Below are 12,999 nucleotides of genomic sequence, written 5' to 3' on the forward strand. Positions count from 1 at the left end.
TCCTCCTCCTCCTCCTCCTCTTCTTCTTCTTCTTCTTCTTCTTCTTTTTAAAATCTGGATCTTCCTCAAAACTCGAAAAGGACTATTTTTGAACTCTGAAAAACAACACTGAGTTCAGCTTCCTCTTTCTGCCTTGGCAAGGCTCATTCCATTTGTAACTTCACACAGGATGCAGTGGGATCACAGCACACATCCCTGGCTCCTCCAGCTGTGAGAGCTTGGGAGGCAACTGGCCAAGGGCTGCAAGGTGTTTTCCTGTACCCTAGGTGCAGGTGCAGAAACCCACTCTGGTCCAAGACTTGGGTACAGAACTTTTCCTAGATAAGCCACATCCCCTGACAGTCTTAGAATGAGAGGAGGACAGGTGTCTAAGGACATGGAAGCCACCAGAGACGAAGGGACAGTTTAACTAGGGCTTGCCCATTTCCCTTGGGGTAGGTGTTCCAACCAAAGATGTGTCTCTCCACCTTACTCCCTTCCTTAATCCCACCCCATTGAAAGGGTACCTAAAAGCCAGCTACAACCATGACCCCGAGTAGGTATGGGAGACATTGATAATTCCCAGTGGTTTCTGAGCTACCCTTCGTATTGCCAGAGTCCTGTGAGCTACCTTTGTATTGCCAGAGTCCTGTGAGCTCTACTTAGCACACTGTGGGGACATGTCTGGTGTAACTGGTGCTTTGAGACCCAGTGAAGAGTTGGTCATGGAAACGTCCTGCTAGGAGCATGCAGACTCCTCATCTTCCTTTCCCAGCTTTCCTTCTCTGATGAATCATCCACACTTGAGGGTCCAGCCACCCATTCCCGGGCTGAGTTGCCACTCTGGTGGGCCTGCTACACTCAGAGCCTCTGGCCATTCAGGGTAACTCTCAGCTGCCTGATTCTGCTTTCTGTCACCTAAGGCCACCAAGCCTGGCATCATGTGGACCTTCAATTCTGACCCGGGACTAGGAACAGCTGGTCTCTTGGTGTGAAATGAGGACAATAGACAATAGGACTGTCACGGTCAATAAATACAAAGCTGTAGTGAAAGCAACTTACACAGCACCTGGAATGCGGGTGGTGCTCAGCAAATGTCCCTCCTATCTCTTCTTCCCTAGAGACACTGCACCTTATAATGGCTAATGCCAAACAACAGGCACCTACAGACTGCCAGTTAACACCAGCGTGCACTCACAGCCTGCTGTTTCTTCCCGGACATCAAGAGGGGCATGGAATCTTCGGTAGATTGTAACAGTCGGCCAACAACAACAAAGAGAAATAGCTTCAAGAGCAGGCCTGGGTCCTCAGTGCAGGGCTGCTGTTCTGCTGTGGCTCGGGCAGCGGCAGGAGCCTGTTCTGACAGTGGTCATTTAACAATCCCTGAATGTCCTAATGAAGGCAGTGATGTCATGCAAGGGCTCGGAGGAGCAGACCCTGGGTAAAAACAGCTCTCAATAAGTCAATGTAGAGAGACAGGACAAGGTGTCTACTCTCCCTGCTGTATGGATTAATTGGAAGTCAAGAGGACTTTGGGGGCTGAAATATATGGGCACGCTGAAGATTCTGACCTGACTTCTGTGGTGTCTGGTTAAACCGCTGCACCCCGAGGAACAAACTTGGCTCCTGAGCTGCGTGTCTGCTTTAGGAACGGCTTGCCTCCCATTCTCTCATTCTCTCATTCTGTAATGCCTCTGCTGTGACCTTTGTCATTCAGTTTCTCTCTCTTGAGGAAAGGGCTGTCTGGACTCAGAGGCTATACACACACTCTCCCTGATCCTAGGTCCCTGCAACCTGGCTTTCGCTGCCACCAGGTCACCACTAGTCCACAGCTGAAAGCTCTGCTCCCCAGCCATGCCAACAGAGGGGCGCCATCTCCAATTTCCTACCCATGAATGCCACCAAGAGTCATGCATAGCATCCTGTGGGACTGGCACAGACTGGATGAGGCAGAGACAGCTGCTGCTCCATCTGGCCTTGGCCTCAGCACCTCTGTCTCTGGCAGCCTGGAGCCCAATCCTGCTTCCTTGGCTCTCTTACAGCCAGTCTGCGTGTCTTCACTCAGCCTTGCTTCTTAGCCTATCTGCGGCTGACTGACAGGTCTTATGCTAGGCTTGCCTCATTTCCACCCTTCATCCCCCAAAGGCCAGGTCCCTAAGCCAAGGTCCCACCTGCTTGCTTGAAGCCATGCCAGAACAAGACCCTCCGCAGAACACTAGACCATCTGAGTGGTCCACAGGTACCTCAGATGCCACAGGCCCCAAACTGAATTCTGTACTTACTGCCCTCCTTCATTAAAGACACCAAAGCCAGGGGCTGGAGAGATGGCTCAGCGGTTAAGAGCACTGACTGCTCTTGCAGAGGACCCGGATTCAACTCCCAGCACCCACATGGTGGCTACAACCGTCCTTAACTCCAGTTCCAGGGGAATCTGAAGCCCTCTTCTGACCTCTGTGGCATTGCACAACATGGGTACATTCACAAACATTCAGGCAATACACTCATATACATTAAAAAAATTAAAAAGACACCAAAGCTGGCCTGACCAGTGGGGCTGACTTCCCAGCTTCACTCAGTCAACCCTATCTCTCCTGTGCCCACTGGCCTGTAGCATCTCCCCATACCTGCCACTCACTGAGCCAGAGGCATTGTGCACGGGTAGCATGTGGGGTGTTGGGTATAACCTGCACTGAACCTTGGGGCTGGGGGGATGGGACACAGAGGACATGATGCAGGGACTAAGAATAGATGGGGGTGGCAGAGGGCTTGCAACGTTAGACCACCCTCTGGAGTTTGTGAAGATCCTAAGAAAATACTCATGAGAGTGGAGAATATGGGAGAAACGTGGGATGTGAGGGCGACCCCCTTGGAGCCTGGTTTGAATGTCTTTGCTCCAAGGTCTTTGTGAGTCTCCCAAGCTGGGTAACTTAAACAAGGTTTGGTGGAAGTGGCTGTGACAGGGCCCATATTGGCCCCCTCTGCCTACATTCCCATGGCTCTGGGGAGGGGTCTCATGGCAACAGCAGGCTGTCCTGTAGCAGGGTGGGTTTGAATGGTTTTAGCTTTATTGTGCCCATTTTGGTTTTTCATCGTGGATTTTTATTTTAAGAAATTATTCTTCTTAGAACCAGAGATGATGCTCATGTTGAAATGAAACAAACAAGGAGCTCTGCACAGGTGGAGCCCTCAGGAAGACAGGAGGAAGAAGAAGGCCTCTTACCTGCGATGTCACAGAGTTCTGCGTCCGAGGCATTTGCCAAGGCCTCCTCCAGTTCTGGCTCTAGCGTCACACTCTCTAGCACAGGATCTACTGGCCTCTGCTTGGGAACCCAGATCTTCCCTGTAAACACAGAGGATGCCCATCAGGGCGTGTGACTATGGTGTGGCAGCCTCTGGCTATGGCCCTGGTGAGCAGGGCAAAGTCTTTGGACACCCATGTAGAGAGGGCCCCAAAGACATCTCCCTCTGGAGTCCACCTACCCCAGAGAATGGAAATCAAGGATCCCAACATAACACCTCTCAAACTTGAATGATTTTATAACTGGATTAAAGTTATTACTCTCTGAAGTATCAGCCGTGGCTTTAAACAGTCTCTAAGTAGAAAAATAAAATAAAATACACGGGAGAATAGAATGCCAGGATCTGAGAAAAACCTCACCAAGGGTTCTGATATGAGAGGAAAACTTGTAAGCCATCCTAAACAAAATAGATACAATACACTCAGATCATTAAAAGATCAAAGGGGGCAAAACGCATCCTAGCTTCATGCATCCTAGATTCATGGGACCACCTATTTTTCATGAGTGCTATGCTCAGCACCGGATTGGGGAGTAAAGTGGCAGTCATGAGGACCGCCACTACATATCCACCAGGAGAGACCGTTGAAGAAGTTTATACCAGGGAATTCCAGAAAAGGCTGGGGAGATGGCAGTTAAGAGTGCTTGCAGAGGAGCTGAATTCAGTGTCCAGCACCCATGTTGGGTGGCTCACAACCGCCTGTAACTCCAGCTTCAGGGGAGCCACCTCCTTCTTCTGGCTTTTACTCATACTCAATTATCCTCACACCCACACACATAATTAAAAATACATCTTTTTTTTAAAGGCATGGAGATTGCTGAGAAGGAAAATGCCCTAGGCAAATGTTATATGAAAAACCAAGTTTAAGAACTGGCATGAACAATTTCACTTCTACTTATGAAAAACTGCGTATGTGTTATGGTTTGTATGTGTCCCCCAGAGTCATGTACTGGAAACCTAATGCCCCAAATCATATGTTAAGAGTATGTGGAGACAGGGCCTTTGGGAGGTAATTAGGGTTAGTTGAAGTCATGAAGGTGGGCCTCTAGGATGACATTAGTAACTTTATAAGGAAGGGAAAAGATACCCGAGCTATCATGCTTGCTGTCTTGCTGTGTGAGCTTGCCATGTTGCCATGCAGCAAGGACACCTCCCCCATCCAGCTTTTAGACTTCCTGGCCTCCAGAACTAGGGGAAATAAATTTATTTTCTTCATAAATTATCTAGTCTATGGTATTCAATTCAAGTAGCATAAAGTAGACTAACTAAGCATGTGTATGCATGCATGAGTATGTTTTTGTAGTATGTATGTGTGCATACATGCATGTGCCTATATGTGTATTGTACAAATATGTGAATGGATATGCATGTGTGTGCATGCATGTATGTATGTGTGTATAGCAAAAGAAATTTATTGACTGCTTCTTTCTAAGTTTTTAAAATTTTATTGATTTGTTTATATTTTATGTGTATGAGTGTTTTGCCTGCATGTATGTAAGTGCACCTGTGCTGTGCAATGTCTGTGGAGGCCAGAAGAGGGTGTCAAATCTCCTGGAACTGGAGTTATAGACTGTTGTCATGTGGGTGCCAGGGTCTTCTGCAAGAGCAGCCAGTGCTCTTAACTGCTAGCCATCTCTCCAGTCCTTGACTGCTTGTTATATGCTGCTAGGTACCTTTCCAGCAGGAACATGAATGAACAGCTATGAAAATGACTTTGAGAGCTTACAGCCTAGTGAAAGAGACAGATGATAAGCAGTGTGGGAAGCACGAAGTGTTATGGAGGAAGATCAAGCCAGGCACGACGCTAGGAAGTGCCAGGGTATGCAGGGGGGTGATATGGGCACAACTGCTTTGGGAAGGGTGATTGGAGAAGTCACTGAGATGATGGCCTCTGGTCTGGGGACTTGCAGAAGAAATGAGCCCCAGATGAGGAACCAGCCAGCTTTACTGCTGCTAGTCAACACTGTCTTGGAAGTCCTAGTCAGAGCAAGGGAGCAAGAACAAGAACCGGGTGGAATTCAGTCTGAAAAAGGTGTTTCTGATTGCAGATAACACAATTGTGTATGGAGAAAACTCTAAACTTCCACATGCTTAAAAAAAAAACAACAAAAAAAAAAACCAACAAAAATCTAAGATGAAAAAAACTGTTAGAACTTAGCTAGGCATGGTGGTGCACGCCTTTAATCCCAGCACTTGGGAGACAGAGGCATGGGGCTCTCTGTGAGGTCAAGGCCAGCCTGGTCTACATAGTGAATTCCAGGTCAGCTGAGACTACAGGGAGACCTTGTCTCAAAAAGACCAAAAAAACCCAACACAACAACAGCAACAACAACAACAACAACAAAACAAAATTCTTAGAATTAATAAATTCAGTAATGTTTCAGGGTAGAAGATTAAAAAAAATCAGTGGTGTTTCTGTATATCAGCAGTAAGAATTTGCTAAGGAAATTAAGAAAGCAATTCACAACAGTAACCAAAGAATAACGTACTTGGGAATAAATTTAAAATACTTGCACAATGAAAACTACGAAGCATTGCTAAAATAAAATTGAAATAACTGGAAAAATGTTCTGACTTCATTGGGAAACTTGATGGCATTGAGATTACAATACTACCCAAAGCAATCTACACATCCAATAAAGTCCTCATCAAAATTCCAGAAGTCTTTTTTTTTTTTTTGCAGAAACAGAAAAGCTAATCTCAAATTTATATGGAAAAACAAAGGCACACAATAACAAAAACAATCCCGAAAAAGAGCAAATTAGAAGACTCATGCCAATTTCCACAACTACAATGCTCAGTGATGTGGTACTGGTACAAGGGTGGACACAATAAACAGGAGATTAGAAACGAGAGTCCAGAAACAAAAGCCAAACATACATGGCAAATTATTGTCAACAACATGCCATGACCATTCCATGGGAAAGAATTGTCTCTTCAACAACTGCCTGACAGCTAGATTTTCACATGCAGAACAGAGTTCAACCCCTTCCTCTCACCATATAAAAAAAATTAACCCCAAATGAATCAATGACCTAAATAAAATAACTAAAACTAAGACATTTTTAAGAAAACAAAGGTACAGGTCTTCATGATCTTAGAATTAGCACTGGAGTCTTGTTATGAACCCGAGTGACAAAAGAAAACAGATCAATTGGACTTCATCCAAACTTAAAAGTTTTATGTCTCAAAGGACATGATCAAGAAAGCACAAAGACCATATACAGAATGGGATAAAAATATTCATGAATTACATATCTGATATGTGTCTAGTATCAAAAATACAGAAATAGGGCCTGAGAGATGATGGCTCAGTGGGTAAAGGTCCTTGCTGCCAATTCTGATGGCCTGAGTTCAACTCCTAGAACCCACTTGGTAGAAGAGAATCAATTCCTACATGTGTACTGTGGTGCATGTACATACATACACAAATAACTGTAACAAATTCTTTATACATACAGAAGTAACTTTTTCAACTCAGCAACAAAAAGACAAAATACCTAACTTAAAAATGAGTAAAGAGGGCCTGGAGAGAAGGCTTAGCATTTAAGAGCACTTATTGTTCTTGCAGAGGATTTGAGTTGGTTCCCAGCATCCATGTGATGGCTAACAACTGTCTGTAACTCCAGTTCCAAGGGATTCAACACCTCTTCTGGCTTCTGAAGTCATTGCACAACACAGATGTATACTTGCATACAGGAAAAACACTCATATACACGAAGTTAAAAAATAAAATTTTTTAAAAATTTATTATTGCCGGGAGTGGTGGCACACACCTTTAATCCCAGCACTTGGGAGACAGAGGCAGATGGATCTTTGTGAGTTCGAGGCCAGCCTGGTCTACATAGTGAGTTCCAGGACAGCTGGAGCTACAGGGAGACCCTGTCTCAAAAAGACAAAAAAAAATTTATTTTTATTTTATGTGTATGAGTGTATTGCCTGCATGTAGGTAAGTGCACCCATGTTGTGCAATGCCTGAGGAAGACAGAAGAAAGAGGCCATCGGATCCCCTGGAACTGGAGTTACTGACAGTTGTCAGCTGCCATGTGGGTACTGGGATTTGAACCTGGGTCTTCTGTAAGAACAACCAGTGTTCTTAACCACTGAGCCATCTCTCCAACCCTCTAAATAATAAAATATTTTAAAATATTTTTTAATGGATAAAGAACTTGAATATATATTGCTTCAAAGAGGATGCACATATGGCTAACAAACCCAGAGACATTCAACATCACTGATCATCACTTTATAGCCATGAGGATGCTGGGGTCAGGGAATACGGCACGTGAACGTTGGCAAAGATGTGGAGAATTGGTCCTGTTTTGTATTGCTGATGGTACAGTTGTTATAGAAGTTTGGAGTTTCTCCAAAATTCAAGAGTTACGTCATGGTTCATCAGTTCTTTTCTCAGGTATATATATATACCTCCAAAGAATTGAAAATAGATATTTAAACAAGCCCTGGTAGTACAAATGCTTACCTGAGTTATTGAGGGGCTGAGGTAAGAGCTTGCAAGGTCAAGGCCTGCCTAGGCTACAGAGAGAGTTTAAGGCCATCCTGAATAACTTAGACCCTGTCACAATGAAAAACTGGGGGAAAAAAGAGGTGGGATGTGACTCAGTGATAGAGTATATGCAAGGCCCTAGAAAGACAAACAAACAAACAAACAAACAAACAAACACTTACCTAGCATACACAAGGCCCTAGAAATAAAAACAAACAAAAATTTCCAAGAGTTGTATGGAAATGTTTACTGCACTTGTACAGGAATATTCAGTCCCAGTAGACTAAAGATCATACGAACCAAAAAGATGAATGGCTAAACCAATTGTGGGGTATGCTTGAGTCTAGAAATATGCTCAGGGAAAGAAACCAGACACATAAAGCCACACATTGTATAATTTCCCTTTTAGTTGATACCAGAAAAAGCCAACTCATAGAAACAGATTGGTGGGTCCCAGTGACTGTGGGAAAAGAGAGTGGGGTGTTCTTGGGAAGTGGGGTGCCAAGTTTTATTTTGGAGTTGCAAAAATATTTTGGATCTAGAGAGTAGTGATTGAACACCACTGTGGTATACTAAATGCAAGTGAACTGTTCACTTCGAGATGGCTAATTTCATGTAATATGAATTTTACCTCAATTGTAAAAAATAAAAAGCCTTGCTCACTTTGTTGTTGACAGAGAACAGTCTGCGGGGGGGATGGGAGCAGGGAGATGGTTAAGAGGCTGTTGTAATGGTCGAGGCAAGAGATAAGGTGACTTGAACCAGAAGCACAAGTGATGGATGTGGGAAAAGAGGGGAGTACATGGAGAAAGGTCTAGAAAATCCTTTACTAACATGGTATCAGTGCTTATTCTCCATGGAAGAAATTACTCTGTTTTATTGTTTATAGCAAATATCACTCTGCAAGTACATCACATAAAAAATCACTTGGGGGAAAATGTATGATAAGCTCTATGATGATACAGATTCTAGGCCAAGGGCATATGAGGAAAATGAGATGCTTAAGGGTGGGGGCTGCAGCTCAGTAGTAGTGTATTAGACTAGAGTTCATGAGGTCCTAAGTTCAATCCCAGTACTTCAAAAATCCATCAGTCAGTCAATCAATAATAAAATTCCCAGAAGAAATCCAGTTGTAAACATGACTCGATGCCAGGCCTAAAATGAACATTCGATGACTGGTTTGCTAAACCTGGTACAGGTTTTTCCCTTGAGGATGGTGACCCATGACATATGAGGGAGCTGATCTTTCTTCTCCTCTTCCTAGCTAGAATGTGAGCAGAATGATGGGCACCTCAGCAGCTAGATGGATTGTGAGGATGGAGCCATTTCAGGGGTGACAGAATGAAGAGATAGGAAGGACCTTGATTCTCGATGCCAGGCAGTATGGCTGACCAACCTTTAATTAAAGTTCTGTTATTTTTATTTATCATTTTCCCAGAACATGCAGCCAAATCTAATTCTAATGAAAATACCCTATATGGAGTTCTAGTCTGATCCCTCTACTTGAACAGGAGTGCCTCTTATTCCAAACTTCTCAGGACGATTGCACAGGTGTATGGCTCTTAGCACATCTCACAGGGTCTTGGTGACTATGGTGCTATTTCTTCTTAGCCTAGGCTAGCCGTAGGCCCAGCATGGGAATAAATTTTCAGCAAAGGCTGCGCTGAATGGCCGTGGGTAGCAGTTATAGTTGGGGGTGACGCTCTGTCTTCTGTGGAGATCTCCATTTACTTAACCCATAAGAATTCCAATCGTCATCAATAAAATATTTGACGATATTGATGAATCTTTTTAATCTTTGTTGCCATATGGAAATAGACTGGGTTCTGGATACTCCGCGGTTCCCAAGGATCTGCTGCTGACTCCTTCACAGCCTCAGCTTCTTAAGCTTCCAAATGTGTAAGTGGAACTATGGGCCACAGAGAGCACCGCTCACTGCAAAGAGCTCTTGGATAAAAACATTGATTGAGCCCACATTCTTTGCTGGGTCTACTCAGCTCTTTCTAGTCATGTAAACCTCCTCTCCATCATCTCTGCTCTCTCTTGCCACTCCTGCCAGAAGCCTCAGACTAGCACTCCTACCTGAAGTTCAGTAGAACCTAGAAGAGCTCCGATCCCAGGGCCTGAAATGGATGGAAGTTCCCGCACAATATCTGCCTCTGTGTGCTTTCATGTTCTGTCATTTATTAAGCAGACACATAGCACCAGATGCTGTGCTGCCACAACAGGGAAGCAGAGGGGACAGCCACAGATCCAGACCCGGGTTCAGCATGTTTACAGTCTTGGGGGTGTGGACAGCGAATGGGATTGAAAAGGAATCGATGACATAATTGATTTAAATAAATGCTTTCATTCAACAGATATTCATGAGGCACCATCTACCTACAAGGTGTTAGTCAGGTGCTGGGGGTATGACAGGATACAGGACAATTCTTGCACTCTTGGAACCTGTGTTCCCAGGCAGTAGCCTACAGGAACTCATTCACGTGGCCCACAATTCCCTGTTCAGACTTATTGAAGGCCGGGCCCTGGGTGCTGAGGGTTCCAGGTGAGCAAATATGGGCCATGTCCTAAGCTTCCGAGACTGGCTAGTGACCGAGAAAGATGATAAAGTGAGAGATGCTGATAGAATATGAGACACACTCTGGCCCCTGAGATGGAAAGTATCCCAAAGGGAACCTGAAGGGGATGGTGCATCCTATTAGAATAGACAGGGACAGTGTTCCCAAAAGAGACATCATACAGATGGAACCAAATGGGCAGTCACAGCTAAGGCATCCACGTTTGTGGTGTGCCAGCTGTGGGTCTAGGAGCCTTACCTGTGTCTTGATCCTCATAAAAGCTTCAGGAGTCTGGGAATGCTATTCCCCTCACCTCCATTTTACAGAAGAGGAAGTGGAGGCAATTCTTTGGGCTCAGAGAACTGGTAAGTAGCGAGACCTGGGCTATAGGCTGTTTCCAACCTCTGCATCTTCCACCAGGGAGGGAGACACAGCCATGAGGACAGCATGGGGCTGGGTAGCAAGACAGTACTGAGTTTAGGAACATGTGCAACATTGCTGAGGTACAAAGAGCCTATAAAGTTTGAAGAACAGATCAGACTTCTGATCTACCCTAGACATTGTGCTTCTGCTCCATAGACAACAGGGCAGTGAGCAAGGGTGAGTAGGATGCAGGAGAAGGTTCTAGAAGGCAAGGGAAGGCCTTGAAGAGTAGATCATCTCAGAGAACCTCTCTGCTCCCCTGGAGACTTCTAAGATGGCTTGCCTTTGGCAGGAGCAGAGAGTCTTGGCAGAAGAGACCAAAGAAGTATGCTACCTCTGAGAAAGAGCGGAGCAGAAATGGAGGGAGCTGAGAGGCACCCCTTGGTCTTCATTTGCACAGAATGGGCTTTGTTTAGGCCGCATGTCCTGATGTCATTAGTAATAGTTTCCTCTTCCCTTCAAAAGTAGCTAGGTTTGAATGAAAAATAACCAGGATACCTTGGTAAAGGAGATTTAGGGAGAAGTTTTGCTGGTCTAGGCAAATCTCTTTCCTCAGACTGTCCCCAAATTGACTAAATCCACACCACAATGATGCTTTTGGAGCTGAGATTATTTCCTGCTCAAGTGCGAAGGATAACAAAGAGGACCAAGCACACTTGCCCCAACACAGGGCCGGACACTCAGGTGGCCCTCTACAGTGCCTGGGGAAGGACACATTCTGGAGAGCTGTGTTGTTTAGTACCTCGTTTCTCCCCTGTGTAGGGCACCAGGTCTTCTCGGTCCTTAAACTCCTTTGCTTGCTTTTCCAAGTGATCCAAGAGCTCCTCTCTTTTAAAGGGGCCTGTGGGCGCCTTGGTGGTCTGATCCTTCTGCCTCAGACCTGCAGGAAGCAGTGCATTCTATGATGGAGGTAGTCGGGTGGGAGAGAGAGAAGGAGAGAAAGAAAGAGAGAGAGAGAGAGGTCAGCAGCTATAGATGTAATTCTCTAGAAACATCACAGACCAGCAGGGACCTCTGAACTGGTGGATCCAGCCAAGTTCTTCCTTCTCTATCCAAGGAATCAGATAGCTGGAGAGGAGCAGGGAGTTGCCTCAGACCACACAGTGGACAAGGGACAGAGAGAGACTGGGGCTTGGGTCCCTGAATCCTCTGGTGTTCCTGCCTATGACATTTTTAGAGACATGGGGTCAGGGGTCAGGGCAGCCAACACAAGCTGAGCACAGAGGTTCTTGGAGCATCTGCTGAGTGCTAAGTAGGATCAATTGGTGTTCAGACACAAAATGATATTGACTACAGTGTGTATGTATTAAGTGGCAGGAGAGAGGAGCTGAAGGGGAGCTTGGTAGGGTCTTGGTTGCAAAGTCAGGCATAAAGAGGCCAAATCCTAACAAGCAGAAGAATGGCCTGGCAGAGCCATGAGGTGGGGAAAGCCTACTCAGCCCTCAGCCCCCAACCCCTAGGGCCCTAGTGGACCTTCTAGCCTCTGGTGGGTCTGTGCTCAAGAAAGCTGGTTGTTAAATATTTTGAACGTCGTCCCTGGAGATGGGTCTCCCAAGAAAGATCAATCAATTGCTGTGTTGCTTTCTTCAAACATGGGCAGGCTTCTACGTGTGGGCTCACTACCAAAGCAGATTCCTAATTAGGGTGGATTTCAATCACCCGAATGGCTTTCACTTTACATCAGCCCTCAGTACCTACAACAGTCAGACTGAGAGCTTCAAGGATACTTAGAGACCAGCTAGTGCACAACTCCTCCTTCAAGGGGAAACTGAGGCCCAGAGCAAGGAAAGACCTGCTCAAGGAGTTTTAGGGATAGATTGTGAACAAGCCCCAAGGCCTTTCTTCAGATCTGGGGAGAAACAAGCTTCATTTTGAATCCTCGTGCCTTGGAGGCAGGTGTACAACCTTTGCTGTGCCCCCACATTGACTAAATTGAAATCATTCCATCCCAAATCTAGGTACTCTCAAAGTGCTTCTCTGTCACTACTCACACAATCTGCATCTTTTTCTGAAGAGCCCTCCAGGGAGGATGATAGACACATGGAAATGGTGTGCCTACAAGGAGGGAGCTGAGGAGAGACCCCACTGGTCAGTGACCGTGGGATGTTTATGAAGTGTTTTCTTACTGTATGCCACCCGGTTGCTGTTTCAATAATAAGAGCAGGGTGCGCTCCACACTGGGTCACCAGGATCTACATTTGGAAGTTAGGGATGGGTGGGGCTAGGCTACAGCAA

At 45.5% G+C, this 12,999-nt stretch overlaps 1 protein-coding gene across 1 annotated transcript in view; it reads right to left on the bottom strand.

The window, feature by feature from the left end:
• Tmod1 (tropomodulin 1) overlaps nucleotides 1-12,999 on the bottom strand; it is an 81,702-nt gene that overhangs the window by 29,908 nt on the left and 38,795 nt on the right. The window contains exons 3-4 of the mRNA XM_008847661.3: nucleotides 11,507-11,663; nucleotides 3,200-3,319 (exon numbers count right to left, since the gene is read on the bottom strand). Coding sequence (XP_008845883.1) covers nucleotides 3,200-3,319; nucleotides 11,507-11,663 — 277 coding nt within the window. The remainder of the gene's footprint in view (nucleotides 1-3,199; nucleotides 3,320-11,506; nucleotides 11,664-12,999) is intronic.

This window comes from Nannospalax galili, unplaced genomic scaffold (assembly GCF_000622305.1).
Source record: "Nannospalax galili isolate Female #2095 unplaced genomic scaffold, S.galili_v1.0 scaffold263, whole genome shotgun sequence".
Classification (NCBI taxonomy): domain Eukaryota; kingdom Metazoa; phylum Chordata; class Mammalia; order Rodentia; family Spalacidae; genus Nannospalax; species Nannospalax galili.